The 18,797-nt window shown below is 43.3% G+C and overlaps 1 protein-coding gene across 1 annotated transcript in view; it reads right to left on the bottom strand.

Moving 5' to 3' along the window:
- sacs (sacsin molecular chaperone) overlaps positions 1–15,156 on the bottom strand; it is a 33,134-nt gene extending 17,978 nt beyond the window's left edge. The window contains exons 1-10 of the mRNA XM_021582782.2: positions 14,908–15,156; positions 14,040–14,110; positions 13,672–13,794; positions 12,331–12,481; positions 3,521–3,611; positions 3,295–3,380; positions 2,662–2,773; positions 2,326–2,472; positions 697–2,179; positions 463–554 (exon numbers count right to left, since the gene is read on the bottom strand). Coding sequence (XP_021438457.2) covers positions 463–554; positions 697–2,179; positions 2,326–2,472; positions 2,662–2,773; positions 3,295–3,380; positions 3,521–3,611; positions 12,331–12,481; positions 13,672–13,694 — 2,185 coding nt within the window. The 5' untranslated portion in view covers positions 13,695–13,794; positions 14,040–14,110; positions 14,908–15,156. The remainder of the gene's footprint in view (positions 1–462; positions 555–696; positions 2,180–2,325; positions 2,473–2,661; positions 2,774–3,294; positions 3,381–3,520; positions 3,612–12,330; positions 12,482–13,671; positions 13,795–14,039; positions 14,111–14,907) is intronic.
- Between the last annotated feature and the right edge of the window lie 3,641 nt (positions 15,157–18,797).

The following is an 18,797-nucleotide window of genomic DNA, read 5'->3' as shown; positions in this document are numbered from 1 at the left end:
TGCATATTCCCCCTGACTGGCTCCAGGCCCTTTTGGCACACTCCTGGTTGGGTATGGGAGCAAGCATGTCCAGGATCTGATAGCAGTGAATGGAATGTGAGTCACCCCCATCTGCCAGCTCACACACGCACTTAGCAGTCATAAATTATCTATCAGCAGTGCACCAGGTTTAATGTCCCCCGGGGGCAGCAGGGGAATGGGGTGACCAGGAGTTATTACTACCTGGCTACGAACCTTACACATCCCTCAAAGAACACAGGGTGAACTAGGCAGTGAAGGCAGTGAAGCTACCGTGTAACAATTTTAATCTAATGTATGTTGAACTACAGTTTAGACTGCATGTCTTCTAGATTCATCGATTCTATTTCCTAGAATTAATGTTGGTGTCCAAATCTAATATTAGGATTAAGGTGGGATCCTCCGATGACTGACACACCCCAGACATGTGAGTGGGGGATTTACCTCTGCTTTTGGCTGCATCCTTCAGGCTGCTCATAACTGATGGTTTAATGCCCTCCAGTATGAATCGTCCCTCCAGTCCAGGGTAAAGAGACCTTAACACAAAACAAAGAGAGAGTACACACTTTTATATATTAGCTCACAGGCTGCAATCTAGCATATTGCTGATAGTCAACAATACTTGCATTCAAATGTGTTTTTTTTGTGGTTTTGCTAAGGCATAGAGAAATTCTGTACCTGGGGTATTCTTCCGAAGCAATGTAAATTGCATCCTTATCACTGACAGAGGAGGAGAACACTGCAAATGTCTCATCTTGCAAAGGCAGCAGCTCTAGTCCAATGAGGTCGCTGTAACCTTTGTCGCTGAGGACAAACTCCAGCAGAAGCAGCTTCTCCTGAGAGGTCCCTTTATGTTTGGCCTTCCTGATCACCTGCCGCACCAGATGAGGGGTCACCTTCTTCACAGAGGCAGGCCCCATTACGTATGTGTCCAGGACCGCGTCTACAGCGGCAGGCACCCTGGCCACCTGCATCCCTGAGCTTTGGAGGTAGCTGATTACTGTCTCTGTGATGTCCACGTCCATGTCCAGCTCTGAAAACACAGCCTCGTCCACCTGGATCCAGCTGTTAGTGAGAGAGTAGATGACCTGCTGCTGTAGCAAGTCATGAAACAGAGGCTCCAGTATGGGCTTCCAGCGAGGCCTGATCCGGTTGAGGTCTGGCCAGGCCCCGTAAGTACCTCTAGGGAAGAGGGGGAAGTCTTGGTCCTTCTTGGTTTGGATCCTCTTGATGGCCTCCATGATGAGGGTGAAGTAGGCCCTGGGGATGATGGTGACGATGAGGAGTTCGTTCCAGAGCGCTGCAGGGTCCCTCCACTGGTCCACCTCCCGCCATTTGATGCTTCTGCGATTGTCTGTGAGGCCAAAGAAGCCACTGACATGGACCGGCAGCCCCGTCAGGCTCTCCTCTCCAGGGGGGAGAGGCAGGAAGCAGAAGGCTCGCCCCAAGAAACAAGACGTGGCACCCTTGTCCTCGTCGATGCGGGTGAGAGGCAGGGCGATGCCGATGGTGGGGATGAACTTCAGGTCATCTGCCAGGGAGTCCAGGTCACTGCACAAGCCCCGGCCCCCCACTCCATTACACACAAGCCAGGTGGTCCTCTGGATCTCCTTGGCTGTCTCGTCCTGGGTCTCGATGTTGACCTGGTAGGTGGCGCACATGACAGTACTGCTGGGCACTCCGTTGCTGTAGCTGTCTGTGGCCAGTCCCAGGGTCTTTAGAGAGTTAGGACGCTCTAGCTTGTCTTCTGGGTTCTCTCCTGCTGTCACCTGGAAAAGCATGCGTTCTGTACCGTCTGACTCACGCACATGCAGGGAGACCTTCTGAACGCTCTTGAGGAAGAGAAGCACCGTGTCAGCGTCGGCTTTGAAAGACTCGAAAAGCTCCAGCACCTTCTCTTTGTTGTAGATGTTGGCGCTCAGCTGGGAGGGCTTAATGCGGAGGGGGAAGCGGAACATAGTTCCAGAAAAACTGCCGTCCTCGATGGGTTTACCGGAGTTTCCAAATAAGCCGATGAAGGGCGCAAACTGATCGGTGAGCTCTGTGATCTCCTTCATATCTGTCTTCAGGTTCCAACACTGCCCAGACTCATGGGCACCAAACAGCGTCTGGTGAGGGTCCAGCATGCCAATCTGTTCTCCACTAAATATACTGGGGACATCTGAAACAAACATTCAAACTAAATGTATTTATTTATTGATTAAAGGTAACTTAAAAAATGTGCACATTGAAGGATTTATCAAACATAATACTGAATAATCACCTTACTCATTTGCAGGTAAAATAATATTTCAATAAAAGCCTCACCTGTTATGTGGTACACAGAGTTGAACCCAATACCAAATCTTCCAACTTTCAAAGGATCCTCTCTCTTTCTGCTCCTTGCTATCTCCTGAATTCCATTCCAATCTTCAGCCGTGAACACCGCATCATTGTACACATACAAGGCCGTTCCTAAAACCAAAACAAGAAATAAGATCATCCAAATAAGATCATAATCTTGATGACAGTTTTTAGATGTTTGCTGCTGCTATGGAAAAACCAACAAAACCATCTCACTACTCTGCGACTTTTCTTACTGAAAACAAAAATGTCCCTATATCTGGTCAACTGAATAATCTGTGAGAATTAATAAAAACCTACCTTGATACTGAGCCATGTCATGTGACCAAAGTGACTCCACTCCATACTCTGTCTCATCATACAAAAACTTAACCTCTGTGGCTCCAGCATCCTCAGCATTCTGTATCAGCTCCTGCAGAGAAAAACATTGAGATCTTTTAAAACAATATAAAGGTTCAGGGCTTTGTTTTGTGACATTAAGATACATACATACTGTACATACATAAATACATATGATACATACTGATATAAAGAAAGATGTTATGTGCATACAGGGTTTTGTGCATGTCGATATCAGTGCATTATCACACTATTCCATAGTCACAGAGCTTCTGAACCATCATCTTCACGGAAAGGTTCAAACTTTAGGAGCCTTTCCTTCCCCCAGAGGTATTGCATCTTCCAGGGCAGTGTGAAATGAGTGGAACGTCGCTAGGTAATGAGCTTCCATTGCCTTAACAGTGAGAGTGAGTGTCAGGCCTATTTTCGGAACCAAACCAATGTGTTTTCCTCTCAAGAGTATAATCACCTTTGCCTGGATGTCATACTACTAGGCATGGTTGTTCATCATCACCATCAATGAGTCCATGTGTTTGGCTACTATGGACTCTTACAGTAAGTTAAAGCCAGACAACATTAATACATTGTACTTACTTTCAGAATCTGTCCACCTTCAGGATACCTTCTTAGAATATCTTTCAAAAACTCGACCAATGGTGGTGTCGTCTGTCCAAATCTCCCTGTAAAAATAGCAGTGAAATAGAATGTTACGTGAAACATATACTACCCATGAAGAACTAAACTAAAGGATTATGAACACCTATGTGAAAAGTAAGAATGGATTCATCCCAGAACTGTTTCCAGTAATCTATTATCTTACCTCCCCCTTTCAGGCCCCTTCCCTCCAGTGTCATGCATACTTCAAGGCTTCCCATGGGCACCAGGGTCCCAATCTGTACTTTGTCATCCAGCTGAAGTTAGGGGAGACAGAACACACCATGAGTACTATACAATATGCTTGTCCTTAAGCTTTAGTAACTGCACTGGACCTGTAATTAACATCTTGTATGCAAAACCCTAAATATGAATGCTTCAAATGATTAATAACCTGACAAATATCTTGAATTGCACATCAGATCACATTTATTTATTCGCTGCCATATAGGCAGCCTATGATCATAATGCACAAGACCATTAAATTGAACAATCTTCACAGCATAATGAAGTACATTTGACTGTCAACCAGGTAAAATCTTGGGGTGGCGTTATTGTACAGGTGTTAGTGTGATACACAATCCCCCTCTGCACCTAACAGGATCGATACTGAACAGAGCAGGCTGGACGTGCACCAGCAGCAGGCAGGTAGGCTTACACTAAGACCATTATCTCTCGCTCTCCAAGGTGAAAACCCTCATCTGCAGCGTCACTTGCTTCGCTCAGCACTTCTGGTACATGAACAAGCAGTCCAGCACGACGAGCCCTGCTCTGCAAACCAAACCTCTCATCACAGAGGCCGTCTGACTACTCACATACTGTAACTGACTGGCTAATACCGATTGTCACTTTTTCTTGCTGGGCATGGTTTGTACAATATTGTTACTGATATGTAAACGATTAGTCTAATAGTTGAAATGAATGAGGATGGCGCCGGAGGAAATGGCTGCCGTTTTACAGGCCCCTAACCAATTGTGCTATTTTGTGTTTTTTCACGTTGTTGTAACTTATTTTGTACACAATGTTTTTGTCACCGTCTTTTATGACCAAAAACAGTTTCTGGATATCAGAACAGCGTTTACTCACCTCAAACAAAGATTTTTTTATTTAACGAGACACAGACTGCTACCCCTCGTCTTACCGGAGGCATCTGTTCAGTCTTGCTGATGCACGTTCTGTGTCTATTTGTCAATAACAGCTGGTGTGCAAAAACAAATATTAAGGAAGTCTCAAGGTTTTGCTCACCTGCATAAGGGGCATGAGTGGCATTTCCCGTATGGTTGATGAGGATCTCCATATTTCAAATGTACGGTCCCTTACTAGACGTCCGCAGGTGTTATTATTATAGGCTGATTCCACCAGATGGTGACTGGCTGCTTATTGCAAATTGACAAAACATCACCAAACGGACACAGACGTTTCTTGTAAATGGAAAAGACTTCAAAGATGAAACTTGGTGAGCACAGGTTTGGCCAAATGTACTTTTAGCCCAGAAACAAAATGGTGTCGAAGCCGCAACGCTCTGAGTTAATGCCCATTTTCTAGGATTAAAGGTGAAAAACGGTAATACAGCGCTAATTTGACCACTTCACATTAAAGTACATAAACCTACAGTGTAAGGAAAAAAAGAACCAGACATTTATCTATTGTAATTGACGAGAAATCATACAACGTCCGTTTAGTGATGGCTAAACAAATGTGTTTTTTTCCAAAAAGTTACAGATCCAGTTAAGGCGAATTTCGTTAAGACGGGTTTCAGGTGCTCTATGTGATTTTCTGTACTCACCCACCCACACGGTCATTGTGGAGTGACACAGTGTGGGGCTTACTGACACAGCCTACAGCCTGCAGCCTGCAATAGTTAACTGCGTTCGAACCATCAAAGAACCGTCAGACCTAGAGCTCTGAAACTTTATAAACCTGTTCTATGGATTCAGTTTGTAGTGCACTGTGAGTTATGTGGCTCTAAAAAGTTCTCATGCCGAGAAACAGCCTTGTCCATTTGCACTAACTTCAATTCATTTTTAACGTCGCAAAATTGACGTCACTTAAAAAAGTCCCAGAATCACAAGACAGCCTTTGGACTCTAAAGTTTCTGTCCGATAGCTCTTTCAGGGAACCTGTAGCAATGCCCGGACAAAGTGAATTTTCAGCACTAATTAAGGTCACTACTCGGGCTCTGAATAACCTATCGACCCAAAACTCGGGATCCGGGGTCCCTCAGCTAGGCCTACACATAATGTCAGAACAGGATCCGCAGCTTGAATGTAACTATGTTTTTTTATGGTTTTAACAGAAGGCGCTATGAATTGTGGGCCAGCTCTGAAATATGTGATAGTTGGCTTCTAAAAGAGTTGAACAAAGTAAGTTATCTTATTGACTGATGGCTGACTTGATGGCCGTATAATATATTGGCATTGTACATTTTATATGACAAATGGACAGTGTACATTTCCAATGTATTTAATGAGGGATTTTCCATCATCAAATGGACAGGCTGAAATCAACACCAACGAGCGATGGAGAGGAACCACTATCACTGCTCGGCCATCCCGAGTTCAAATGGCGTCAGGGGGATGTTTTTCAAAAAACATTTAAAAAAACGACAGTCCCACTTCTCTCTCATTGCGCCAACGAGCAATGGAAAGGAACCACTATCACTGCTCGTCCATTCCGAGTTCAACGAACCAGTCAATAAGGCATTTCTGCAGTATATTAGACCATGTCCAATTCGTGATGGTAAATGCCCATTGTAAGACATTGGAAATGGACAAATGTAAACTGTCCATTTGCAATCTATTTAAACCGGGATTTTCCATCACCAACTGGACAGGCTGAAATCAACATCAACGAGCGATTGGACAGTGTCCATCACACATATGCTATACTGTCAGTGTGAACATGCTCTTCTGCAAGTTGACAGTGTCCATTGCCAATGTATATCCATATGGACTTCCATTACGCAATGGACATGCTGAATCAACATTAATGAGAAATTCTTACTTCCTATGATCAAACATGACAAATAGACCTTCTCGGTTGATTCAGGGCTTAACATAGTGATATATATCATTTGGTCAGTATATACGACATTTGGAGATTTATAATGCCATTTGGACATGGTTCACTGACTTTTGGGTTTGGAAGCCGATTTCCTATGATCATATATGGCAAATGGATATAACATCCTGATTTGGTACCTTCAATACTTATATATTCCATTTGGACATTTTTATGCCATTTGGTCATGGTTCACTGATTTTTGTGTTCAGAAGCCGAACACATATATGATCATATATTGCAAATGGACAAAACATAGGCCTTGTGGACAAACTCAATAAAATAAGACAAATGTATGTCCATACGTCCAATCCGGACGCTTATAAGAAATCCCGCTATGCCCTCAGACGAACCAACCAAACAGGCAAAGCGTAAATACAGGACTGAGATTGAATCCTACTACACCAGCTCCAACACTCGTCAGATGTGGCAGGGCTTGTAAACTATTATGAACTACAAAGCCAAGCCAAGCCACGGGCTGCCCAGTGACACAAGCCTACCAGACGAGCTAAACGACTTCTATGCGCGCTTCGAGGCAAGCAACACTGAAGCATGCACGAGAGCACCAGCTGTTCCTGACGACTGTGTGATCACGCTCGCTGTAGCTGTTGTGAGTAAGACCTTTAAACAGGTCAACATTCACAAGGCCTCAGGGCCAGACGGATTATCCGGACATGTGCTCGGAGCATGCACTGACCAAATGGCAAGTGTCTTCACTAATATTTTCAACCTGTTCCTGGCTGAGTCTGTAATACCTACATGTTTCAAGCAGACCACCATAGTCCCTGTCCCCAAGAACACCAAGGTAACCTGCCTAAATGACTACTGACCCGTAGCACTCACGTCTGTAACCATGAAGAGCTTTGAAAGTCTGGTCATGGCTCACATCAACACCATCATCCCAGAAACCCTAGACCCACTCCAATTTGCATACCGCCCCAACAGATCCACAGATGACGACTGATCTCCATTGTATTCAACACGGCCCTTTCCCACCTGGACAAAAGGAACACCTATGTGAGAATGCTGTTCATTGACTACAGTTCAGAGTTCAACACCATAGTGCCCACAAAGCTTCTTTATTTTTACGCTGCTGCTACTCACTGTTTATTATCTATGCATAGTCACTTTACCCTACCTACATGTGCATATTACCTCAATTACCTCAACTAACCTGTACCCCGGCATATTGACTCTGTACCGGTACCCCCTATATATAGCCTCGTTATTTCTCTTTTATATTTTTCTTAAAACTGCATTGTTGGTTAAGGCTTTAAGGGCTTGTAAGTAAGCATTTCACAGTAAGGTTGTTGTATTTGGCTCATGTGACAAATACATTTTGATTTGATCAAGTGCAATCACAAGATCTCACTCAGCAACTAAATTCAACACAGGTCAGGTACTAGGCTAGGCCTAAATGAACTTTCCATGTAATCTTGTGAGTGAGAGTGCATTAAGGTTGTTGGTCTTAACCTGCCAATGAATGGCCCCATTGTTGAGCCAATGAGATGTGTATAATAATAGCAAAAAATGGTGTAAAAGGTTGAAAGAGAAGGCAGGGCTTTCAATCTGATTGAAGCAGGCATGAATCGTAGTATATTCTGACTGACCATAATAGGCCTACTAACACGATACTGGTAGTGGTGCCATGTCCTACCTCTGAGCTTGAAAAGCTTCAAAGCCCCTAATTCTCCAAATAACTTTAATGTTTTCAATTTACAGTTGACATTCAGTGTTTTTTTTCTCCTTCAGATGGTTACTTAACCATCTTAGTTAATGATTTTTTCAGAGTCAGCTGACTCTCAGAGGCACACTGAAGAATATGGAGACTAAGTCTAAACTTGTTACACCCTTAAGTAAGACATTACCAAGCTAAGTATGGACGCTGGGACAGAGCCAACCCTTCAGATAGATTGCTGTGTTCATAATCAAATCAAATAAATTAGATCTCAACTTGCATAAAAGTCAGTCAGATACCCTTCTCAACTCTGTTAGACTGGGCAGAGAGAGGGCTCCCTGTGGGTATTGCAGCTGATCTAGGATAGTTTGTGGGTGTGGACTGTGGCTAATTTCTGAGGGTGACATCAGAGGGGCTGACGGCAGGGATCCACCTGCTCCTTTCCTTCAGTCAGTAAAGGCTCAGCTAAACAGTGGGTCCTGCAATCATATTAATCATGGCATACATAACAACCCACGTTTTGCAAGACAACATAGAATACAATGCTAAAACTGTAAACATGTACCTACTACAGATCATGTAAATGTTGATCAAAGTTATGATTAGCTACAAAATGTAATGTGTAACATGATAAGAGCATAAGTGACAAAGAAAGTTGTCTGCGCAGTCATGCTTCCTATTAATATGAGCTAGGCACACAGGAGGGCTTTCCATGAAAGAACGGGAGATAAAACTCTATCCCATAATGCACATAGCCACCAAGACCCGCGCATGGTGAACAATCTGTAGCAGCAAACACTCAGTTGTCTAATCCCAAACCTTAATCCTGAACTGTGGTGGTCTCATGGAGTGTGAATACCTGAAATGATTCCTGATTCCTGGTAGGCCTCCTGCTCTTAGCAGTAGGCCTACCAGTAGGCCTAGGACTTACTGAACATAAACATAAACGCAACATGCAACAATTTGAAAGATTTTACTGAGTTATAGTTCATATAAGGAAATCAGTCAATTGAAATAACTTAATTAGGCCCTAATCTATGGATTTCACATGACTGGGCAAGGGCACAGCCAATCAGAATTAGTTTTTCCCCACAAAAGGGCTTTAAACAGACAGAAATACTCCTCAGCAACCATCCCCAGACCAGAGTATGTGAGCAGAGTGGAGTGGAGCTGGAGCGGAGTGTGCCCAATTTGACTGGAGCGCAGAGCAAAATTCCCAAAGACTGAAGCATAGGTCTTCTCGCCTACGCTCCAATTTCGCTTCAGTAGCGCTCACTTCACGAGCTCAGGGCATGCCCGGCCCTGCATGCATTTGTAGTCTACTTGTGTGCTGCTATAGCCCCTTGCTTTAGCTACTGTCATGGAGTTCACTAAATATTTTCAGAAAGAAACTGATTAAACTCACAGTGACTTACAAAGATGAGGACCAAGCGTAAGAGAGGTAGTGCAGTGATGTAGTGTCCACAACTAAAGAATCATTGTGGAATCTGAAAAGACACATATCCCGAAAGCATGATGGTGTACTTACTACGTGCACATGCTAAAATAAAGGAATGAGGTGGGTAGATAACTGTGTCATTGTAGCAAAGTATTAATAAACAAAAAATCTGATCTCTTAAATGTTTGTTCTATAGGCCATAAACAATAGGCCAGAATTGATTTTGTCCCAGAACTTTTTGGAGTTAGAGCTACAGGATGCAAATTTCTGCCTGAAGAAGCTGGCCTTTGCTTTCCTGACTGAATGCGTGTATTAGACTGCACATTTTAGAGTGGCCTTGTCCCCAGCACAAGGTACACCTGTGTAATGATCATGCTGTTTAATTTGCTTATTGATTTGCCACACCTGGCAAAGGAGAAATGCTCCCTAACAGGGATGTAAACAAATTTGTGCATAACATTTTAGAGAAATAAGCTTTTTGGAACATTTATGGGATGTTTTATTTCAGCTCATGAAACATGGGACCAACACTTTACATGTTGCGTTAAAATTCTTGTTCAGTATAGTTGCCTAGTTTAGCAATAGGTGAGACCTGTCATCAAGCTTCACTGATCATATATGTGAATGTACATACCTGAATAAATTAGTTCGCCTTAATCTCATATTAGAGAATACGTCACAGGCTACATCACATAGAGCCTACTTTAGCAAAACATGAAAAATAACTGTGTCTGTAATCAAAGGCACTCTTGATCACAATGACTGGAATTCTATCAAGAGATAAAAACCAAAGGGTCTTGAAACTATTGAATCAATACACTGTCCTATCAGACTGGTGATAAACCAATAAAAAGTAGTCCACTCAATGATGAAATTGTCAATGGTGAAGATTACGTCATTGTAATGTTGTTGTCGCAATGGAGAGCCATTAAATACTTCGGAAATGTATCTGTTGGGGAAAATATTAATCAAGGAAATACATCATGTTATTCCCTCAGCCACTATAGTAAGGGGAAATTTGACCAGGTCAATGCACAGAATGTGATATAATGAAGATGGTATTAACATGTTCCAATATTGAATAAGGACATGTTGGAAAGAGACAGGCTTGACTGCACAAAGATATCAACACTAAAAACAAAACATGGAATGTCATGAGTTCTAATCCTGCCCTGGAAACACAATGGGTATTTAATCAGCAACACTGGCTGTGATACATTCCCTAAATCCCTACATTTCTGGATGTTTTTGTTGTTATGTAGTCAAACAAAGTGGCCAATGTTGCTTACTAGTAGAACACATATTTTCTGACAATCTAACCAGCACTTATGTAGCCTACATTGACGTTGGGTGTGTTCGGGAATTCACTTTGGAGTGCAGGAGTGCGCTTTGGGCTTTCATAATTTCAGAGCGTTGTCAGATTGTCCATTCGTAAGCTTTTCGCTCTCGGAGCATTCAGACCGCACACTGGATGCTCTGTCCAAGGAGTGGGGTTGATCCAAGCGTTCTGCCCTCACACTCACAACGGCAGTCAAGCACCCAAGCTAACTGGCTAAAGTTAGCTAGCTTGCTAGCTCATTCCAGACATAAATGAGAAAACATCTCCCTCTGACCATTTTACTTTCCCTACAGAGCTGGTTAGACTATTTTCATGTTATCTAGAACGTTGGTGACTGTAACATGCTGACCACACCGCTCGCATCGAGTGTGTGAGCTTTGCAAAATAATTGACACATATATGTTATTTAATCAATGGACCCACATTGCTCGCGAGCATCTGCATGGGGCGGCAGCGTAGCCTAGTGGTTAGAGTGTTGGACTAGTAACCGGAAGGTTGCAAGTTCAAAACCCCCGAGCTGACAAGGTACAAATCTGTCGTTCTGCCCCTGAACAGGCAGTTAACCCACTGTTCCTAAGCCGTCTTTGAAAATAAGAATTTGTTCTTAACTGACTTGCCTAGTTAAATAAAGGTAAAATAAAAAAATAGCCAGGCGCTAAAATAGAACTTGGTTATATTTGTGACGCTTGTCGCACTGCAAGTCCCTCTTCTCCCATATTTGGTTTTTAGGAGCATATACCGGGTGATTGAAAAATTAACTGAGGTCCACACTCCAGAGTAGTTGGTGGTGGTAATGCACCTTAAAGTTGGTTGCCAAAGAAGAAGAAGCTAGCTAGCTAAATTGCCAGAAATGTTTAATGCTTTTCGACCTGTCCTCAAATTAATATAGTTGGTTCAGAGTTTGTTTTGATATTTATACATGCATGCATATTTATACATTGCATGTCCTGACCGCGTCTGGTGTGGGTGGGCAAAATCAACATGCACGCGATGGCGCACGGATGCACGCGTGTAAGTGGTCTGGTTAGCATGTAACTAATTTAATTACGTTTTTTACCGACACCAGTCATATTCAACGGGTGTTGAGCGTTCGTAAATTATTCAATTATTCTGCGTTCTGGTACACCCAGACAAGAATGCTCTGAAATCGGAGTAGATAGCCAGAGTGAATTTACAAACGCACCCTCAGGATGGAGCACTTTAACTTACTCTATTAAAGACCTTTTAAATACATCACACAACAACAAACAATGGAGGAGTATGAGAAGCAGACGAGATTAAACAATAGTGTCTCACACAGGATGTATGTACAGACAAGGGATTGTCTCTTGTCAATGAATTTTACCATTGTGCTCTCATGTCAAGCATTTAATCTACTGTAGTCAAACTATGCCAAACTACATTTTCGGTCATTTCAGTAGTGAAAATAGCTACAATTTGTAAAATAGCTTTTTTACCTACCACTTTCCCATTGTGAACCAGCTGCTGCTCGATGACAGGCAGGTCGCTTTCTTCATAGATGAGTTGCTTGATGTCCCTAACAGCTGCAGAATGAGGGACCTGGTAGGCCCTCTGGCCAATATACTCATGACGGACTGTCACCCATGGCAACCTAGAATATACACAAAAAAATCCATGTATTAGTTATTTCTTTGTCCTGGAAAGAATGGCACAGTAAATCATAGACGGCATTCTTCATTTGGTAGGTCACAGGCATAAAGCAACGTCAAGCTTACATGGTGATGTTCAGGGATGATATTATTCAAGTAGTGCACTGATTCCATCACAAATTTAAATTTGTGTATAATTGTAGTGTACATGTTTCCTTGGTCATCCTGAGTTCACAAGACCAGATGGCTCTTCTATTGATATGTAAAGAGCACAGAATACTGGTAGCACTTAAACATAGGGAACAATGGGGTCAGCAATGCTTGCTTGCAGTTTGTATTGATTAAAGAGAAACCTGAGTATATAACCTAAGTCACATCCATTTGTTATCTAACGTTTCAATATTGCTTGTGTTTCTTGTGTTTTCTCCTCTGCATCTGAGAAATACTGTCAGAAAAATGACCACCAATCCCAAAAGGTTCAAGATGGTGAAAGGCAATATGGACATAGGCCATGTGCACTCAAGTACAAATATCAGCACTTTCCCGAAAGAGAATAGCTAGATCCTGACAGTAATATCTTCTAGTGTAGCAATAACACTGTTTATAACTCTATTTAGGCTGTGTCTGAGTAACTAAATACAGAGATCTGTATGCATATATTTACTTATGAAACAAATATTGATTGTGCAGGCAGCAATAAAGGGTAATAGCTTTGCCTATTCTGCAAACCACTTGAATCAAGCTGCCATCTCTGCAATGTCCATATTTCTACAAAAAAATGGGTGGGGCATTCAACAGGGAGATGGATGGAACATGTTCTAGACAAAGGTTCACTATAATGGCAATGCGTCTTCTATAGACACTTCAGAAATTACATTAGGCCTTTATTTTATAGGTGATTAGGCCTTTATTTTATAGGTGATTAGGCCTTTATTTTATAGGTGATTAGGCCTTTATTTTATAGGTGATTAGGCCTTTATTTTATAGGTGATTGTGACATCTGATTCCAGGGTGTCAAGACAGGTGCTGAATACTGCAATGTATAACTAATTGGTGATAGAGAGAATAATGGTGAGTTAACACCTCAACATAGTTTAACAGCAGTTGACATAACGTTTGATTGGGGATATTGATGATTAGGCCTACTTCAGCCCCCATGTTTAAATTTGAAATGTGTAAACATCGAACTTACCATGGGTCTCGACAGTTTGCCATCACTTCTACGCCTTTTTCGTGCTATGTCCCCGCGTACACATTCATTGGACTTCTTTCTATCTTCTGCACTGAGCGTTGGGAAACTCCACCCGGGAAAAGACTGTCATACAAACAAACAGGACCGTTATTTTCTCACAATACACCTCACAACGTTTTCACTCGAGTCACTTATCTAATGTATATTTATTGTTATTGGTTTACATTCCATAGGATACGTACAGTTAGCCAATGTTGCGGTTGTAAGAAGCTTCATTTAGCCATTCCCCCTCAATGGGTCCCCCGCTAAGGCTACAATGTATCACTGCGGTGCTCAGTTATCAGCTATTCAGTAAAACGGCCACTCACTTGTATCCCGCCAAGACATTCGTTTCATGATCTTGTAATCCAGCTGTATCTTTTCAATAGAATCTGTGTTTCTGAAAATTATAGATATGGAAGTCGTAAGCAAGCAAATTTGTGAGGCTACTTCCTACATGGTAATTCCTTCAAAGGCGCTGTTTCTAATAATGTATTATCAGTGCATGTGATAACTGCGTCTGTTGCGGGTTGGCTGGACTGCTGGTGAGAAGCTAATGAACTCTGGTAGTTGTAGTCACGACAGTAACAAGATTAGAAACACATTGCAGTCCCTCTCAAATTGCGTCCATCTAGCTACTTTCTCATATAAACCCATATTATTATGGGTTGCAAAATAAGCTATGGTTATAATATGAATATTTTGCAGGTGATGCATTAGGTTATATGTTACACTTTCTATGTCTGTAGTAAATCAATTTCAGTTTCTCATCTATGTTATAGTCTTTAGAATTAAGTAGTTGTATAATTAAATATAAAGTAATCATCTCTGAAAATGCTTAGATAATATTTATGATTTTGGTGCAGTGCAATTGGCATCAGTATCCACTGCAACGTAGAAAAATGACATCACCCAACCGTAATCAAGGACTTTCAGCACTTTAAACGATTCATCTCCACGCGTTGACATTATTTTATGCTTAGCATGTCAACAAACCTTTTCGCAAAATATGATCTATGAAAGACTGACACTGTTGTGTGCAACAAACGAAGGGCACATTGCTAGGCCTATTTGGCTACCCTACTCGTAAACAAACAATAACATATTCATGATACGGGGAAAGAACAGCATCAACCAGTTTGCATTTTTCAGAATACGGTTGATGCCGCAGAAGCCTATACGAACAGGGATACTTACATCCGAGCAAGATTCCACCACAATCATCAGACTCACGCATTGTGCGGCATCTGCCCTGTCCTCTCCACCCTCTCATAGCTTGTAGTGCAAACGTCGCTGCTTGACTGTCTCTAAAACGGGAGACCTGTACTGGGGTGATCAGATGAATGTATAGGACTATCCAGTATCCACTTTCCAACAGAAATATTCCGAGAAACTGTACACGCGAGACATAATCCTATATCGAATGGTCTCCTCCAAACATCTCTGAACAAGTTCTATACTGCAGAACTCGTGCATGCATTTCTTAAAGCTACAGTATGAATGGGTGACCGAACCGACTGCACACCAAATCAAAATAAAATCGAATTGTATTTGTCTCATGCTTCGTAAATAACAGGTGTAGACTAACAGTGAAATGCTTACTTATGTCTTTTTCCAACAATGCAGAGTTAAATATATATACATATATAGTACCAGTCAGAACTTTGGACACCTACTCATTCAAGGGTGTTTCCTTATTTTTACTATTTTCTACATTGTAGAATAATAGTGAAGACATCGAAACTATGAAATAACACACATGGAATCATGTAGTAACCAAAAAAGTGTTTAACAAATCAAAAAATATTTTATGTTTGAGATTCTTTAAAGTAGCAACATTTTGCCTTGATGACAGCTTTGCACACTCTTGGCATATTTAAATTTTTTATACATTTTTAACCAGTTTTCGCTTTGACATCATCCAGGGGTAAAGTGACTAGGCAACAGGATAGATAATAAATGCACACATATGTATGTGTGCGTTGGGGTGTCAGTGTAAGTATGTGTGCATGTGTGGGTAGAGTCCAGTGTGTGTATGTGTAACGGATGTGAAACGGCTAGCTAGTTAGTGGTGGTGCGCACTAAATAGCGTTTCAATCGGTGACTTCACTTGCTCTGAGACCTTGAAGTAGTGGTTCCCCTTGCTCTGCAAGGGCCGTGGCTTTTGTGGAGCGATGGGTAATGATGCTTTGTGGGTGACTGTTGTTGATGTGTGCAGAAGGTCCCTGGTTCACCCCCGGGTATGGGCGAGGGGATGGTCTAAAGTTATACTGTTACATAAGCATAGAGTCAGTGCAAGAGAGTTAGTGCAAAAGAGGGTCAATGCATTTGATTAGCTATTTAGCAGTCTTGTTTAGCAGGGCCCTGTTGGATCCAGACTCGGTACACTGGTACCGCTTGCATTGCGGTAGCAGAGACAAGAGACTATGGCTTGGGTCGCTGGAGTCTTTGACCATTTTTTGGGCCTTCCTCTCATACCGCCTTGTATAGATGGCAGGGAGCTCGGCCCCAGTGATGTACTGGGCTGTACTCTCTGCAGCGCCTTGCATTAGGATGCCTTCCAGTTGCTCTTAGCACGAGCTGATGCAGCCAGTCAAGATGCTCTCAATGTCCTCCCGAGTGGTGCAGCGGTCTAAGGCACCACTACAGCTTCGGGTTAGATACCAGCTGGCCATGACCGGGAGCCCCATGGGGCGGCACACAATTGGCGCAACGTCGTCCGGGTTAGGGGAGGACCTGGCTGGGGATTTCCTTGCCTCATCGTGCTCTAGTTACTCCTTGTGGCGGGCAGGGCGCCTGCAAGCTGACTCTGATTGTCAGTTGGACGGTGTTTCCACCGACAGTGTGTCAAGAAGCAGTGTGGCTTGGCAGGTCATGTTTTGGAGGACACATGGCTCTTGACCGTTGCCTCTCCCAAGTCCGTTGGGGAGTTGCAGCGATGAGACAAGATCGTAACTACCAATTGGATATCCCGGAATTGGGGAGAAAAGGGGGGGTAAAATAAATGTATTTTTTAAATGCTCTCAATGGCACAGATGTATAACTTTTTGAGGGCCCATGACAAATCTTTTCAGCCTCTTTAGGGGCAAGAGGCTGTGTGGGTTTGTGGGGGACCATGTTAATTCCTTAGTGATGTGGACACCGACGAACTTGATTCTCTCGACCCACTCCACCACAGACCCATCTATGTGGATGAGGGCGTGCTCACCCCTCCGTTTCCTGTATCCCACAATCAGCTCCTTTGTCTTGCTGACGTTGAAGAGAAGTTGTTGTCCTGGCACCACACAGCCAGGTCTCTGACCTCCTCCCTATAGGCTGCTTCATTGTCATCAGGAATCAGTCCTACCACCATCGTGTCATCAGCAAACTTGATGATGGTATTGGAGTCATTTGCGGCCACGCAGTTGTGGGTGAACAGGGGTACTGGTGGGTACCAAGCACACATCCCTGAGAGGCCCCGGTGTTGATGGTCAGAGTGGTGAATGTGTTGCTGCCTACCCTCACCACCTGGGGGCGGTACGTCAGGAAGTCCAGGATCCAGTTGCAGAGGGAGGTGTTCAGCCGCAGGGTCCTGATCTTGGTGATGAGCTTGGAGGGGACTATAGTGTTGTAATCAATGAACAGCATTCTTACATATGTATTCATTTTGTCCAGGTGGGTGAGGGCAGTGTGGAGTGCAATAGAGATTGTGTCATCTGTGGATCTGTTGGAGCGGTATGTGTGTTGGAGTGGGTCCAGTGTGTCTGGGATGAAGGTGTTGATGTGAGCCATGACTTTCAAAGCATTTCATAGCTATATATGGGAGTGCTACAGGGCGATAGTCATTTAGGCAGGTTATCTTGGCGTCTTTGAGCACGGGGACTATGGTAGTCTGCTTGAAACAACTTGGTATTACAGACCGGGTCAAGGATAGGTTTAAAAAGTCAGTGAAGACACTTGTCAGCTGGTCAGGGCATGCTCTGAGTTTGCTGGTCTGAGGTCGTACAACGAGAAGCATCTGGATTAGTGTCCCGCTCCTTGAAAGCGGCAGCTCTTGCCTTTAGCTCAGTGTGGCTGTTGCCTACGGTACTGTATTCATTCTATAGCTAGAGGACTCCTGCTATATCCAGGAGTGATAAGCATCATTTTTTTGTCTTTATCTGTTGTGGTCTAATACTGTCTTTTTGCTAGCTAGGGCCACCATTTCCTTTAAGTGCTGTCTGTTTTGCCAGTGGCCTACTTGGTGTGTGAACTGCTGACTGCTCATAACTTGCAGATCGTTGTTGGCACATCAACCGGGTTCAATGGGCAGGGCAATTTGTGACTTGTTTTGGTAATCAGTGGCTGTATTAAGGGGAAGTGGTTTCATCTCTTTTCTGAGCTTCTCAGGCTCCATCTCAGTGTGCTTCATTCTATAGTTAGAGGAGTCCTGATATCTGATTGATAGTATATATAAGTATATATATTTTTTGTATTTATCTGTTGTGATCTAGCACTGTCTTTTTGCTAGCTAGGGCCATCTCCTTCAAGTGCTGCCTGTTTCCTCAGTGGCCTACTTGGTGTGTGAACTGCTGAAGCCACTTGCTTCTGCCTCTGACCCTCGGAAACTCTTTTCCACATTCTCCTCCCTCCTAATGCTCCACCCTCTGTCCCTCCCTCCTCCCTCTTTGCAGATTACTTTGTCAACCACTTTGAAAAAACTATTGACGACATCCGCTACACATTCACTCAGCCTATTGAGTCCACATGTCTCACTCACACAGAACTACCCTACACCTTGACCTCTTTCTCCCCTCTCTCTCCAGATGACATCCTGCGACTAGTGAGGACTGCAACAGCTAATGGGGATCCTAATAAAATACTCCCCCCAAAATACTCTCATGTCACCCCGCTTCTCTGCACACTCCACTGGCTTCCAGTTGAAGCTTGCATCCACTACAAGACCGTGGTGCTTACCTATGGAACAGCACAAGGAACTGGCCCTCCCAACCTTCAGGCTATGCTCAAACCCTACACCCTAACCCGAGCACTCCGTTCTGCCACCTCGGGTCTCTTGGCCTTCCCACCCCTATGGGAGGGCAGCTCCTGCTCAGCCCAGTCCAAGCTCT

The sequence above is a fragment of the Oncorhynchus mykiss genome, chromosome 24 (assembly GCF_013265735.2).
Source record: "Oncorhynchus mykiss isolate Arlee chromosome 24, USDA_OmykA_1.1, whole genome shotgun sequence".
Taxonomy (NCBI): domain Eukaryota; kingdom Metazoa; phylum Chordata; class Actinopteri; order Salmoniformes; family Salmonidae; genus Oncorhynchus; species Oncorhynchus mykiss.
Note: the sequence above shows the minus strand (reverse complement) of the source record. Positions and strands in the feature narration are given on the sequence as shown.